This window comes from Oncorhynchus clarkii, chromosome 15, assembly GCF_045791955.1.
Source record: "Oncorhynchus clarkii lewisi isolate Uvic-CL-2024 chromosome 15, UVic_Ocla_1.0, whole genome shotgun sequence".
Classification (NCBI taxonomy): Eukaryota; Metazoa; Chordata; class Actinopteri; order Salmoniformes; family Salmonidae; genus Oncorhynchus; species Oncorhynchus clarkii.
Window position 1 is genome coordinate 24,813,310 of NC_092161.1, and position 16,532 is coordinate 24,829,841.

The 16,532-nt window shown below is 43.0% G+C and overlaps 1 protein-coding gene across 1 annotated transcript in view; it reads right to left on the reverse strand.

The window, feature by feature from the left end:
- The window catches only part of LOC139367094 (late secretory pathway protein AVL9 homolog), a 34,217-nt gene that overhangs the window by 15,097 nt on the left and 2,588 nt on the right, over window positions 1-16,532 (reverse strand). The window contains exons 2-11 of the mRNA XM_071105135.1: window positions 14,288-14,408; window positions 5,798-5,886; window positions 5,356-5,427; window positions 4,422-4,511; window positions 4,076-4,142; window positions 3,518-3,558; window positions 3,246-3,284; window positions 2,923-2,992; window positions 2,250-2,788; window positions 326-460 (exon numbers count right to left, since the gene is read on the reverse strand). Of these exons, the coding sequence (XP_070961236.1) occupies window positions 326-460; window positions 2,250-2,788; window positions 2,923-2,992; window positions 3,246-3,284; window positions 3,518-3,558; window positions 4,076-4,142; window positions 4,422-4,511; window positions 5,356-5,427; window positions 5,798-5,886; window positions 14,288-14,408 (1,263 nt within the window). The remainder of the gene's footprint in view (window positions 1-325; window positions 461-2,249; window positions 2,789-2,922; window positions 2,993-3,245; window positions 3,285-3,517; window positions 3,559-4,075; window positions 4,143-4,421; window positions 4,512-5,355; window positions 5,428-5,797; window positions 5,887-14,287; window positions 14,409-16,532) is intronic.

Below are 16,532 nucleotides of genomic sequence, written 5' to 3' on the forward strand. Positions count from 1 at the left end.
ACGCACAGACCCACACACACAGCAGACAAAGCACTCAGTAACTCAAGATATCTGGGAAAAATAGGCCAAATCTGATAGGCAGCATACACGTGGGATTCATTATGAAAACAGCATAGAACTACAAAAAATAGAGAATGACAATCTGTAATCTAGAATCAGAGAGAACCGTTTAAAAACAGACCAATGTTCTCCTAAGCTCTCCACTAATTCTCCTCTAAGAGTAGCAGACTGTCAGTACACACTTGAGATCACTGGACCTATGGGAGAGAGGAGAGGATAGGTTGAGAGATGGAGGGGAGGGAGGGAGATGGAGAGCAGGACTCACGTCAACGATAGCGTCACTCAGGTGCCTCTGCTGACGGAAGAGAATGTTGGTTGCCCCAGCGACAAAGCCGCGCACCGTCACGTCTGACAGCAGGTGGTGCTGCTGCAAGGCCATGTAGGGCAGGCACAGGTAACCCTGGCAACCACAGGCATAGAGGTTAGAGTGTGTGGTTATCCTTCGTCTTGATCTGAGGCTGTATGTATCAAGCGTCTCAGAGTAGGAGTGCTGATCTAGGATCAGGTCCTCTCGGTCTATGTAATCTTATTCATTGTGATTGAGAAGGAAAACTATCCATGTCTCTGGTGAGTGGTACTTTTTTTGTTTTTAATCTTATGTTAAGTTGACGCTGGACAATAAAGTTTTTGAATTTGTACCTTGGTGAAGATAGGGATTAGGATCTCTTTTAGTCCTCATTTGGACTAATCTTCCAAGAGTCCTTAAACATTAAAATACAATTTATAATACTATCACATTTTCACATTTAACACTACAAACAGACATAATACACTAACATATTGATCAGATAAATACTCCGTCTAAAAATATATATTGATTCTTCATCTACCATAGTCCAGCACAACTTTCTTATGTATTATATTTAAATGGTTTTAAAGTATTGTTTAAATCTATATATTGAAAGGTTTCTAGTTTGCTCAGTTAAATTATTCCATTTCTTTAAATTGAAATGTTATTTTTCCTATTTCTCTTTTCTGCCTGGATAACACAATGGTGGACAATCTATTCCTAGTATTTACAGAATGTTTGTCTCTTACCAACTGAATACCGTTGTGAATAGAGTTTGGCTGTTTTAAATGTATATTATGAAATAAAATAAGCATGTTTGTTTCAATTATCTTGTTGATTGATGACCAACCAAGAACACTGCACATGACTACAACAGAAGAACCATATCTCCAAAACAATCCTTGCTGCTTTGTTCTGTGCAATCTGCAGGCTCCTAACTTCACTTGATGATGCATTTCCCCAGACCACCGAACAGTAGTTCACCTGACTCTCAATTAATGCTTGTGTTATTTGCTTAAGAATCTTTCCTGGTAAATATTTAGCTATCCTTCTGATCATGCATGTTGTTTTAATATATATATATATATATTTTTTACATAGATGAGTTATTTGAGATGACCATGATAAGCAGTTGTCTAACTGCACCCCTAGTAGTTTGATTTCTGCCACTACCTCAATTTGTACCCCCCCCCCATTCTTAATAGTATCCCATGCAGTGTTGGCCTTTTCCTAGTGGAACAGTCCAACATAACTTGGTTAGAGGCTGGTCTAATCATAGTGTTGCCGCTCCACACATGAACCTGGAGGCAGTGGTTCGATCCCCTCATTCCACCACTCCCTTTCTGTGTTTTATTCCTCTCATTCATCTCCCCATCTCATACTCTCATCCATCTCCCCATCTCATATTCTCATCCATCTCCCCATCTCATACTCTCATCCATCTCCCCATCTCATACTCTCATCCATCTCCCCAACTCATATTTTCATCCATCTCCCCAACTCATATTTTCATCCATCTCCCCAACTCATATTTTCATCCATCTCCCCATCTCATATTTTCATCCATCTCCCCATCTCATATTTTCATCCGTCTCCCCATCTCATATTTTCATCCATCTCCCCATCTCATATTTTCATCCGTCTCCCCATCTCATATTTTCATCCATCTCCCCAACTCATATTTTCATCCATCTCCCCATCTCATATTTTCATCCATCTCCCCATCTCATATTTTCATCCATCTCCCCATCTCATATTTTCATCCATCTCCCCATCTCATATTTTCATCCATCTCCCCATCTCATATTTTCATCCATCTCCCCATCTCATACATCACCCCATCTCATATTCTCATCCATCAATCAATATAAAGTCAAAACACCCTAAAAAAAAAACATACCTTGGTGAAGATGGCAAGTGGCAGTCCATACTGGTCCTCCTCCAGGCCTGACACTAGGCCCTGAGTGACAGCCACCTGCCCCCCTTGCCCTGCTGACTGGCCCTGGGGCTGAACTGTGATGGGGACACCTGGCTCTGGGTCAAACGTTTCTGGGTGCTCCGCGCCCAAACCTAAACCCCCTGTCTCAGAGTCTTTTGGAATGTCCTCCAGCACGCTAGGGTCCAGTGTCTCCCAGTCGCTCTCTGACGAGTCTGGGGAGGTACGGGAGGGGGGCTTGAGGTTTGTGCTTGCCCCAGCTGGGGTGGAAGTGTCTGAGGGGGAGGCTGTCCGCTGCGAGGCCTCCGTGGAGGTGGTGGTAGTCTGGTTCTCACCGAAACCCTCCTCCCCTACCAGCTCCAGGGTAGCATTGGTGATGTCAGTGACAGAGACAGAGACAAACTCCTCAGCCCCCGACACACACTCCAGCAGGCTGATGTCGTCTGAGACACTGCTCTTGGGCTGGTAGTGGGACGAGTCGGCCAGGCCGTGTTCTATCATGCCTAGAGGAATGAACACACAAGATGAGGTTTGACCTTTGAACCCCCACGATGAAGAAGAAACAAACACTCCAGAGGAAAAACTAAGAGTAGAATATGTAGAATCATAATGATAGGACCGCTATGCTGGTGCTCACCTGGGAACAGTGACAGTACAGTCATCAGAGCTTCTACCAGTCTGTTGACTGGAGATACGTAGAACAGCACCTGGAATAGGAAACACACACAGAGAGACACACAAACAGTAAGGCCATAAATTCTGACTACAAACCCCTAGAGGGAGTTATGCGGGCAATGTCTTGTGGTATGATGACGATTACTGACGCGGTGCTATCTTGCTATAAAGTCACCGTGTGGGGTGTCATTTATGATATGCTGTCATGTTGTTGTTGATGACTCACATGCCCAGAGTAATTCCCCATTGTGATGATAGATGGATAGGTTTAATTGAAATCCTCACCTTCTTCTCCAGCAGAATCAGTTTGAAGAGAATAAGAACCTAAGTGGGTGAATGAGAGAAGAAGCATGTCAACAGCACCACAACGACTAACCACAATCTGGGCAGGGTACACTCTATTCCTTTATAGGGCACTACTTTTGACCAGGGTACATAGGGCTCAGTTCAAGGCACTCAGGTCAAAAGTAGTGCACTACATAGGGAACAGAATGCCATTTGGTACGCAATCTAGATGTTTACAAGCCATTTGATGGCCTCAAAAAACATGAATTTACCTTGTGTCGAAAGTGCAGTATTAAATCTCTTGGTGACATACCTGTCGGGAGAAAATGTGTACATCAAGAACGTGACATTTGCATGAAGGAGGACATTTATCATACGTGTGAATTGACGTCCCAAATGGCACCCTATATAGTGTTTTATTTTACCAGAGCTCTATGGGCCCTGGTCAAAAGTAGTGCACTATATAGGGAATAGGGCGCCATTTGGAACACACACCAAATGTTTTGGGGCATTACTCAATGTCACACAAAAAAGAAGACTGAAGACATCCTTAAATAGGACAGTCCTCTTTCTGTAAGCTGATCTGAACACCATAACAAGTGTCACAATAACACACTTGACTGACAGATTTCTATGGCTAATCTAGGACAGACACCACAGACAGGATCATTCAACAGCAGCCATTTTAGTGAGAGCAGATTGCGAGTGAGAGACTGACATGCTCCACAGCCCTGGTCTGTGTCCCCAAAATGGCAGCCTAAATAGGGAATAAGGTGTAATTTGCAATGCACCTATTGTTGGAGCCAGATAGAATAGCAGGACAATTTTACCCAGGAACACTTGTGATCCCTCCAGAGCCGTTCCTCTCAGAGAACCGTTCATGTGTTCATACAACTCCTACAGATGGAGGGAGAGAGAAGGAGAAAAAAAAGAGACAGAAAGAGAGACAGTCAGAGAGGGAGAGAGAAGGAGAAAAAAAAGAGACAGAAAGAGAGACAGTCAGAGAGGGAGAGAGAAGGAGAAAAAAAAGAGACAGAAAGAGAGACAGTCAGAGAGGGAGCGAGAGAGAGAGAGAAGTTAAGGTTCTAAGTTCAATGTCTCATAAACACAAAAGGTCACAAATCAAAGAAGAAAGTGATTCAAGCCTTTGTGATTCAAAACTCTGAAAACACTCACTTTCAATATGGATATCTGTGAGAAGTCTTTCTCCTCAAAGTAGGCGTGTGTGATGAGCTGTAGTTTAGCTTGGAGAAGACCGTACAGAGGCTGAGGAGGAAGAGGAGAGAAACACTCATCAGTGAGTGAGTGAGGGCAGTCAGCCCGGTCTAGTGTGGGGTGATTAGCACCTGTCAGTTTGTTTATGTGAGGCAGCGAACCAACTTCTCTTAGTCCTGACCAGAAATAGCCAGCAAGCCCCCCGCCCCGCCACAAGGAGTCGCTAGAGCGCAATGAGCCAAGTGGGGATTTACAGTATACACACTATAAACACAGTTTTGGTGACAAGATTAATAAAAAAACTAAATTCTAATGACTTATCCTGGAAAAGGATTTAAAACGGCCTACACAGTTTTATGATTCTGGTGTTTCCTCCACCATACCAGCTCTCATTACCCAAGGAAGCGTGCCCCTTCCTGCCTTGTCAGCTGTTCCATAACTGTGAATTATGGGAGCTGTCCACTGACCCACAGGGGTCGCAGGCCTCGTCCCAAATGGCACCCTATTCCCTATGTAGTGTATTATTATTATAAAATAAATAAATAAAATAGGGAATAGGATGCCATTTGGGACAAAGTCAGAGTGCTCCAGGAGACCTTTTCCCAGAGAGATCCCCCAGCCCCAACCCCCAGTCTCAAACCGCCAACACACGTCATCAGACAAACAGGAGTATCCTGGGGATACTGACAAGGTAAAAATCTGTCATTCTGCCCCTGAACAAGGCAGTTAACCCACTGTTCCCCAGTAGGTCATCATTGTAAATAAGAATTTGTTCTTAACTGACTTGCCTAGTTAAACATATTAAAACAGGACCGAGGCAGGCACTCCCATCTCCCCATGCTTCTAGACCTCTTCCTTCCTCTCTCACAACCTTGTCACGTGTTAGCCGACTCACCACTCGACTGAGGACACACACGCTCTTCTGGACCGTCTCCCTGGTGACGTCAGCCAGTCGGACCTTCAGGGACTGAAAAGGAAAAACAACCAACGTTTTGAGGCCTACACCTAATGGCACTCAGCAAACAGTCAGCAAACAGTCAGCAAACAGTCCGCAAACAGTCCGCAAACAGTCCGCAAACAGTCCGCAAACAGTCCGCAAACAGTCAGCAAACAGTCAGCAAACAGTCAGCAAACAGCTCGCAAACAGTCCGCAAACAGTCCGCAAACAGTCAGCAAACAGTCAGCAAACAGTCAGCAAACAGCTCGCAAACAGTCAGCAAACAGCCCGCAAACAGCCCGCAAACAGCCCGCAAACAGCCCGCAAACAGCCCGCAAACAGCAGAAGACACGAATAGTTGTGTCTCTTGAATATTAAAGTGCCATGAGGGGGAACCAACCTTAGCCTCTATTTGGCGATAGCAGGAGACTCCATACACACACTTCATATCTGCTCCACTGAAAGGAGGGAGGTGAAAGTACACGGTGTCTGAAAAACAAAACATCAACGGCTATTTAGTGGCTATTTCCTAGAAGGATCTTCTTGCAATGAATGATGTGTGGTTGTTGTTCCTACAAACCTTAGGCTAGTTAACTACACTGACTGTAGGTCGCTCTGGATAAAAGCATCTGCCAAAGTTGATTAAATGTAAACATTTAATTACATATAACATCTCTGGACCGTTACTGTTCTCTCTATTTAATTAGGCTGATTGTTAGTTGGCCAATCAAGCATGCAACAATCATTCAAATTACACAGTAGACTGAACATCTGTTGTTGTTGTTGCATTAAAATATAACTGAACTAACTATCTGTGACTTCAATAAACCGATAAGAGATTCCAAGCATTTGACAGTTATTACAGTTACATAAAGCTAATAAGAGCATCAAGAGGACAACATAAAAAGGAGGAAATGGTTATCCCTTGTCTAATGTGGATTGTATGTGGATACAAGGAGCAATGGAAATGAATTCGATTTGATGAGAAAAGATTGGGTCGCATCTGGACCAACGCCCATGATGATGAGGGAGTGGTTTTCGAATGTTGTAAGGCTGACTCCGATAGCTACAGGAACACAGCAGCAACCAACAACCCATCACATCTCTACAAGGCCAGCGAGTGACTAAGCAGGCAGGGCCAGGCAGGCAGGATGGGCCAAGCAGTCAGGATGGGCCAAGCAGTCAGGATGGGCCACAGCTGTACTGCCTTGTGCATTCCCCCCCCCCCCCAGCAGCACTAAGCTCAGCTCTGCTCCCATGAACTCTGCCATCACATGCACGAGTCTGTCTCGTGTTGTTGATGCTGTTGCTTTTATAGCCTGACTGCACTGCAGCAGAATCACTCAGTAATAAAATCTACTGCGTCACAGAGGGTTTATTTGCATCCTTCAAGCAAGCAGCCACTGAACAAACATACACACACACTGGGCCTATAGTGTGAAATAGCTGAGGACTGAAAAATATTGGGAGTGTAATTAGGCTAATACTCCGTCTCCTAAAGCTGTATGTAGGTCTATAACCACAGAACAAGAATGAGATTCTAATTCAATGGCTATAACAAACTTCTTAAAGGGGGGGCTGAACTTCCTGATTTAGCCTCGGTACCAATTCTCCTCATTAGGAAATGCGACAGAATGAGATTTGCATTTTGGAGGGGTGCTTTGATGTGGATGTCTTTTGTGTATGTGTTCGAACATGGGAAGCGTTCTGCCAAAACAATACACAGTTACAGTCACTCACCCTTCCAGATAACTTTCCTCAGCATACACATCACTGACAAACTGAAATGGTCCACCCACTCAGACAGCGTGGTGAAGAAGGCGCAACAGCGCCTCTACAACCTCAGGCGGCTGAAGAAATGTGGCTTGTCACCTAAAACCCTCAAACTTTTACAGATGCACAATTGAGAGCATCCTGTCGGGCTGTATCACCGCCTGGTACACGGCAACTGTATCACCGCCTAGTACACGGCAACTGTATCACCGCCCACAACCGCAGGCTACATTATACAGGCTACATTGCTAAGGAATTATGCCATTGGTGCTGTGCAAATCAAAAGTCCAGGATGATTTGTTGCAATTGTGTAGGGCTATATTTTTGCAGTTCAGTAAAGGCAATAAAATAACTGGGAGTAAGCCCCAAACGGCACCCTATTCTCTATGTAGTGCACTACTTTTGACCATGGAGCAATTGAAACCAGAGAGCTCTCACTCTCCTTAGCACCATATCCATGTCCCCTCCCCAGTCCCTACACCAATCATTGATCCCTCTATCGACAGAGCCACTCTCGTGACAGACAGGTGTCATCTAGGCTCTCTAGTGCCACGAAAGCACAGGTGGAGGTGTAGGAACCACACAACTACCCCCACAGAGAGGTCTGTCTCACCCTAACTGCAGTTCTGAGGGGAGGGGGAGTGAGGCTCTAAGATACCCCACACCAAGGATGCATCCCAAATGGCACCTATACCCTATATAGTGCACTACTTTTACCCAGGTCCCAGAGAGCGAGAGGGTGGTGCGGTTTGCACAACGCATCTCCAGGGGAAAACTACCTGCCCTCCAGGACACCTACAGCACCCAATGTCACAGGAAGGCCAAAAAGATCAAGGACAACAACCACCTGAGCCACTGCCTGTTCACCCCGCTACCATCCAGAAGGCGAGGTCAGTACAGGTGCATCAAAGCAGAGACAGAAGCTGTTTTTCAGTCTCTCAATCTCAAGGCCATCAGACTGTTAAACAGCCATCACTAGCACAGAGAGGCTGCTGCCTACATACAGACTTGAAATCATTGGCCACTTTAATAAATGGAACACTTGCTACTTTTATAATGCCACTTTAAAAATGTTTACATATCTTGCATTACTCATCTCATATTAATATACTGTATTCTATACTATCTATTGCACCTTAGCCTATGCGCTCGGACATTGCCCATCCATATATTTATATATTCTTATTCCATTCCTTTACATAGATGTGTGTATTAGGTATTGTGGAATTGTTAGATAATACTTGTTAGATATTGCTGCACTGTCGGAACTAGAAGCACAAGCATTTCGCTACACTCGCAATAACGTCTGCTAGTCATGTGTATGTGACCAATAAATTTGATTTGAACTTTAAACACTAACTAGGTCTTGTATCTGGAAGTAGCTTAGACTAGCAAGCAAGCTAGAGAAGTTTTTTCTCCAATCATCAGGTGTGCACCTTGTGGCAAAATGGGTTTGACTTTGGATAGCTGATCTGTTGGGCTAGTTAGGGACTGTCAATAAATTACACAATGTAAACGGGACAATATTTTTATGTTGCACACCTTTTAGTTGTCTCATTATATGCTTTCAATATTTGTAGAATAATTTCTACAATTGAAAGTTGCTTTGAGGTTTTAAAGTAATTGAAATTTGAGCTATTGACATTTAAAAATATATTGTCCCATGTACATTGTGTAATTTACTGATGGTTCCCAACTAGCCTCATAGGGATATTGAATGTCAAACCAAATTTGCTGTTTATATTAAGAACCACATTCCTGTAAAGATTAGAGAGGATCTCATGTCAAATACTGTTGAAGTAATATGGCTACAGGTTAATCTGCGTCACCTAAAGCCCATTCTGGTGGAAAGCTGCTACAGACCACCAAGTGCTAACAGTCAATATCTGGGTAACATGAGTGAAATTCTTGATAATGTATGTGATATCAATAGAGAGGTATATTTTCTGGGTGATTTAAATATTGACTGGCTTTCATCAAGCTGCTCACTCAAGAAAAAGCTTAAATCTGTAACCTGTGCCTGCAACTTGGTTCAAGGTTATCAGTCAAACTACCAGGGTAGTTACAAACAACACAGGAATGAAATCATCAACATGTATTGATCACATCTTTACTAATGCTGCAGAAATTTTCTTGAAAGCAGTATCCAGATCCATCGGATGTAGTGATCACAATATAATAGCCATATAGGAAAACCAAAGTTCCAAAGGCTGGGCCTAATATAATGTACAGTGGGGCAAAAAAGTATTTAGTCAGCCACCAATTGTGCAAGTTCTCCCACTTAAAAAGATGAGAGAGGCCTGTAATTTTCATCATAGGTACACTTCAAATATGACAGACAAAATTAGAGAAAAAAATGTATTTGCAAATTATGGTGGAAAATAAGTATTTGGTCAATAACAAAAGTTTCTCAATAGTTTGTTAGATACCCTTAGTTGGTCTTCACAAGGTTTTCACACTGTTGCTGGTATTTTGGCCCATTCCTCCATGCAGATCTCCTCTAGAGCAGTGATGTTTTGAGGCTGTTGCTGGGCAACACAGACTTTCAACTCCCTCCAAAGATTTTCTATGGGGTTGAGATCTGGAGACTGGCTAGGCCACTCCAGGACCTTGAAATGCTTCTTACGAAGCCACTCCTTCGTTGCCCGGGCGGTGTGTTTGGGATCATTGTCATGCTGAAAGACCCAGCCACGTTTCATCTTCAATGCCCTTGCTGATGGAAGGAGGTTTTCACTCAAAATCTCACGATACATGGCCCCATTCATTCTTTCCTTTACACGGGTCAGTCGTCCTGGTCCCTTTGCAGAAAAACAGCCCCAAAGCATGATGTTTACACCCCCATGCTTCACAGTAGGTATGGTGTTCTTTGGATGCAACTCAGCATTCTTTGTCCTCCAAACACAACGAGTTGAGTTTTTACCAAAAAGTTATATTTTGGTTTCATCTGACCATATGACATTCTCCCAATCTTCTTCTGGATCATCCAAATGCTTTCTAGCAAACTTCAGACGGGCCTGGACATGTACTGGCTTAAGCAGGGGGACACGTCTGGCACTGCAGGATTTGAGTCCCTGTCGGCGTAGTGTGTTACTGATGGTAGGCTTTGTTACTTTGGTCCCAGCTCTCTGCAAGTCATTCACTAGGTCCCCCGTGTGGTTCTGGGATTTTTGCTCACCGATCTTGGAGCCCCAGATCGAGGGAGATTATCAGTGGTCTTGTATGTCTTCCATTTCCTAATAATTGCTCCCACAGTTGATTTCTTCAAACCAAGCTGCTTACCTATTGCAGATTCAGTCTTCCCAGCCTGGTGCAGGTCTACAATTTTGTTTCTGGTGTCCTTTGACAGCCCTTTGGTCTTGGCCATAGTGGAGTTTGGAGTGTGACTGTTTGAGGTTGTGGACAGGTGTCTTTTATACTGATAAGTTCAAACAGGTGCCAGTAATACAGGTAACGAGTGGAGGACAGAGGAGCCTCTTAAAGAAGAAGAGAGCCAGAAATCTTGCTTGTTTGTAGGTGACCAAATACTTATTTTCACCATAATTTGCAAAGAAATTCATTAAAAATCATAAAAAAAATGTGATTTTTTGGATTTCTTCTCTCTCACTGTCTGTCATAGTTGAAGTGTACCTATGACGAAAATTACAGGCCTCTCATCTTTTTAAGTGGGAGAACTTGCACAATTGGTGGCTGACTAAATACTTTTTTGCCCCACTGAATAAGAGGTCATAGGAATCACCACAAAAGTTATTGTATGTTATTGATGTAAAGAATATCTGTTGGTCTGTGGTGTGTAATGTGGAGCAAACAGACACTGCACTTGACACATTTATGAAATTGCTTAAACCAGTTGCTAATAAGCATGCACCCATTAAGAAAATGACAACAAAAAAAACTGTTAAATCCCCATGGATTGATGAGGAATTGAAAAAATGATGGTTGAGAAGGATGAGGCAAAAGGAATGGAAAATAAGTCTGGCTGCACAATCGATTGGCAAACTTATTGCAAATTGAGAAATCATGTGACTAAACTGAATAAAAAGAAGAAGAAGAAACAACACTATGAAACCAAGATAAATGAAATAAAGAATGATAGAAAAAGCTTTGGAGCACCTTAATAAATGAAATTCTGGGAAAAAAGGAAAACTCAGCTCCATCATTCATTAAAATAGATGGCTCATTAAATCACAAAACCAACTGATATTGCCAACCACTAATGATTTTTTTAATTGGCAAGATTAGCAAATTTAGGCATAACATGCCAGCAACAAATGATGACACTACACATCCAAGCATAACTGACCAAATTATGAAAGACAAGCATTGTAATTTTAAATTCTGTGAAGTTAGTGTGGAAGAGGTGAAAAAAATATTGTTGTCTTGATAACAATGACAAGCCACCGGGGTTTGACAACTTGGATGAAAAATGACTGAGGGTAACAGCGGATGATATTGCCACTCCTATTTGCCACATCTTCAATTTAAGCCTATTAGAAAAGCGTGTGCCCTCATGCTTGGAGGGAAGCAAAAGTCATTCCGCTACCTAAGAATTTTAAAGCCCCCTTTATTGGCTAAAATAGCCTACCAATTCAGCCTTTTACCAACCCATAGTAAACTTTTGGAAAAAATTGTGTTTGACAAGATACAAATGCTATTTTACAGTAAAACAAATTGACAAACTTTCAGCATGCTTATAGAAAATGACATTCAACAATCACAGCACTTACACAAACGACTGATGATTGGATGAGAATTGATGATATTGATCATAAAAAGATTTTGGGGGCTGATTTGTTAGACTTCAGTGCGGCCTTTGACATTATCGATCATAGTCTTCTGCTGGCAAAACTTGTGTTAGGGCTTTACACCCCCTGCTATATTGTGGATAAAGACTTACCTGTCTAACAGAACACAGATGGTGTTCTTTAATGGAAGCCTCTCCAACATAATCCAGATAGAATCAGGAATTCCCCAAGGCAATTGTCTAGGCCCTTTACATTTTTCAATCTTTACTAATGAATTGCCACTGGCTTTGAGGAAAGCCAGAATGCCTATGTATGCGGATGACTCAACACTATACATGTCAGCTACTACAGTGACTGAAATGACTGCAACACTTAACAAAGAGTTGCAGTTAGTTTCAGAGTGGGTGGCAAGGAATAAGTTAGTCCTAAATATTTCTAAAACTAAAAGCATTGTATTTGGGACACATCATTCACTAAACCTCAACTAAATCTTGTAAATAATGTGGAAATTGAGCAAGTTGAGGTGACTAAACTGCTTGGAGTTACCCTGGATTGTAAACTGTCATGGTCAAAACATATTGATACAATAGTAGCTAAGATGGGGAGAAGTATGTCCATGATAAGAATCTGCTCTACCTTTGTTGACAGCACTGTCAACAAGGCAGGTCCTACAGGCCCTAGATTTGTCACACCTGGGCTACTGTCCAGTCGTGTGGTCAGGTGCCACAAAAAAATGACTTATGGAAATTGCAATTGGTTCAGAAGAGGGCAGCACGGCTGGCCCTTGGATGTACACATAGAGCTAATATTACTAATATGCATGTCAATCTCTCCTGGCTCAAAGTGGAGGAGAGATCGACCTCATCACTGCTTGTATTTATGAGAGGTTGAATGCACTGAGCTGTCTGTTTGAACAACTGGCGCACAGCTCAGACACCCATGCATACCCCACAAGACATGCCACAAGAGGTCCCTTCACAGTCCCCAAGTCCAGAACAGACAATGGAAGGCGCACAGTACTAAATAGAGCCATGACTACATGACTACTATTCCACATCAAGTAACTCATGCAAGCAGTAAAATTTGATTTTAAAAAACAGATTAAAAAAACAAACACCTTTTGGAACAGCGGGGACTGTGAAGCAACACAAACATAGGCAGACACATGCATACACACATGATAGCATACGCACTACACACACGTACACATGGGTTTTGTACTGGATATATGTGTTAGTGGTGGAGTAGGGGCCTGAGGGCACATGGTCTGTGAATGTATTATAATGTTTTTAAAATTGAATAAACTGCCTTCATTTTGCTGGACCCCAGGAAGAGGAGGATCCATAATAAATACAAATACAATACAAATTGACCATGGGCATTAAGATCGGGTACTGGGCAGCTGTGCTCCAAATTGATGATTACTTGGGTTCTGCCAACTGTGAGCATGTGGCCAGGATTGAAATAAACGGAAAAGTGTTATGGTACCCTTCATTCTGTGACATACAATTACTTTCTAATTATCTCACAAATCTCAGTTTTGGACAAGTGACTTTATGACCAAAATGATCCTATTTACACTTTGTAGTCAATTTTGGCACTAGAATAACTGTTTCTGACTCATATCAATGCCACATAGGACGTTTTCGAAAGGAGAAGTTTCTTTTATGGTTCAGTTGTACTTCAATATTGTTCACTCCCTCTCTTTCAGAGGGGTTGGGTTCAATGCGGAAGACACATTGCAGTTGTACAACTGACTACAACACAACAAGCTAGGCAGGACAGCAGACCAAAAGTAAATCACATCACATGATGAGTGCTAACTAACGAGCCGGGCCTGTTGGCCTCAGTGATATTACGAACAGGAGGCTTTGACAAGATGGAGGGCCTCAGGGCAACACTACCAAACAGAGCAACACTATCACAGTCATCCACTGCACCACAGCTAGGCTACATAACTAGCTTAAACTATCATTTCCAGCCTTCCTGCTGATTCTGCATTCTAACATGAGCAGTAGCCTTTTAAGGCCGAAGCCAAACATGATGACAAAGATATGTAGTTTATTTTTCCACTGAGGTAATGGTGACTCATCAGCAGAGATTATTTTTACTTCATTTATTTAGCTATCAATTTACCAGGTAAGTTGGCTGAGAACACAGTCTTGCAGGGGCAAAGAGAGGGGTTGAACGTTCCACTCGACATTTTGTTAAAACTATCAGTAGCAGTGTAATAACAAATGTGGGAGAGATGGACAGATAAGAAAGAAAAGAAGCAAAAGTGACTGAGTGCATCCCAAATTGCACCCTATGGGCCCTGGTCAAAAGTAGTGCACTATAAAGGGAATAGAGTGCCATTTGGGACGCATCCTATGTACCTTCTTGGTAGTTGTGTGCCCCGTCAGGCAGGGCTAGGAAAGGCAGGTACTTCCACTCCTCGGGCAGGTTGCTGCTGTCATGGCCCTCCTCAGGGATGAGTGGAGGGTAGGAGTATTCCACCTGAGGAGAGAGAGTGAAAACAATGCAAAAAATAATGATACAATACTCAGTATCCATCCTACTAACCCACAAAACTCCAACGCTAGCTATCTTAGGCAAGGACCAGATTGACTTAGCATAGCCCAGGGAGTAAAATGACTCACTTAAAGCAAGTAGGGCAAATGCACACAATTCAAAAATATGGCTCTTAATTTGTTAGGGAAAATAATAGCTCATACACTGTGTACAGTAAGGACAACATGCATTACAACAGTAGCCCAGATGAAGAGAGCTATTCACACTCATCATCATGTGACTATGAGTCACAGCAGCCTCTAGATATTGTGCGGAACATGTTCAAGGTCCTGTTTGTTATCAGATGTTCATCAACTTGTTCAACAAGACGCCTGTAGCTTTGTGGTGGAAATAGAATAAAACTTTATTGCCCATCCAGAATGGAAATGTTTCTTTGGCATCGCCTTCCATTAAAAATGATCACATACATTCTCACATCAGACACATTTAAACCAGTCAGTCCATCATGTTACATCCACTACCAACATAAAGGACATTAACACATTCACTCACAACTGACCGCTGTCCCAACTGCACTGGATAGATCAGTACATATACTGATACAACTTACTTTGCATTTAATCATCCAACAGCACAATGAACGACGGAATGTTTGAACATGTTTTTCTTGGCGATGGGCATTTTGAACCGCCGGCCAGTGGGAAGCCTCTCCAGCTGAGGGGTGAAGAGGGGGGGGTCGCCAACAACGGCCAGTGCCTTCTTTTTGGTTGCCTTGTTGAACAGACTGGTGGTCGACCAATTACTTTGTTGGCTGTGTTTACTATTTTGGTCAGAACAAAGGCCAAATAACCACAACCTTGGCAAATAGTACATAATATGTAATGTGCAATTATTATGCAATTTCTCATTTATACTGGCTACATTATACAGGCGACATTATACTGGCTGCATTTGCTAAGGAATTATGCCATTGGTGCTGTGCAAATCAAAAGTCCAGGATGATTTGTTGCAATTGTGTAGGGCTATATTTTTGCAGTTAAGAAAAAGGCAATAAAATAACTGGGAGTAAGCCCCAAACGGCACCCTATTCTCTATGTAGTGCACTACTTTTGACCATGGAGCAATAGAAACCAGAGAGCTCTCACTCTCCTTAGCACCATATCCATGTCCCCTCCCCAGTCCCTACACCAATCATTGATCCCTCTATCGACAGAGCCACTCACGTGACAGACAGGTGTCATCTAGGCTCTCTAGTTTCACGAAAGAACAGGTGAGGTGTAGGACCCACACAACTACCCCCACAGAGAGGTCTGTCTCACCCTAACTGCAGTTCTGAGGGGAGGGGGAGTGAGGCTGTAAGATACCCCACACCAAGGATGCATCCCAAATGGCACCTATACTGTATATAGTGCACTACTTTTACCCAGGTCCCATAGAGAGAGAGAGAGAGAGAGAGATGTTTTTGTTTCTTCTCACTTTTGTTTATTTCACTTTCTTTGGCAATGTAACCATATGTTCTCATGCCAATAAAGCCTCTTTGAAATGAATTGATAGACGGAGAGAGAAAAATAGCAAGAGAGAGAAAAAGTCAGCGAGGCCCCCCTGCCAGAAAGACAATAACCTAATCTAGTGATACCCAGTCTAACCCAGTAGGTCTCCTATCAGGTAACAGACAATACCACTCCACCTCCATGTCCGTGTCCCAAATTCCACCACATTCCCTATATAGTGCACTACATTTGACAAGGCACCCTTAGGACTCCGGTCAAAAGTAATGCACTATAAAAGGGAACAGAGTGTCATTTGAGATGCAGCCTACCCCTCGAGTGAACACCTAGGCTATTACCTGACAAAGAAAACCCTCTGTCTGGTCTGTCTTTAACCGGTTTGGTGGTAGTGATCACAAGGGGAAGGGGGTGGGTTTGGGCCTGTTTGTAACGCACACACACACACACACAACCCCCTTTTATCCGGCTGTCAGAATGAGCAGCAGCTGGGTCTCCGAGAGCTCGGAAACAGGCAGACTTACTTCAGGACAAAGGGGCAGGCAGTAAGGTGGAGAGCAGCCAGTAACAAAGAAACAGAACACAAAGTGGTCGTTGTTGTCTT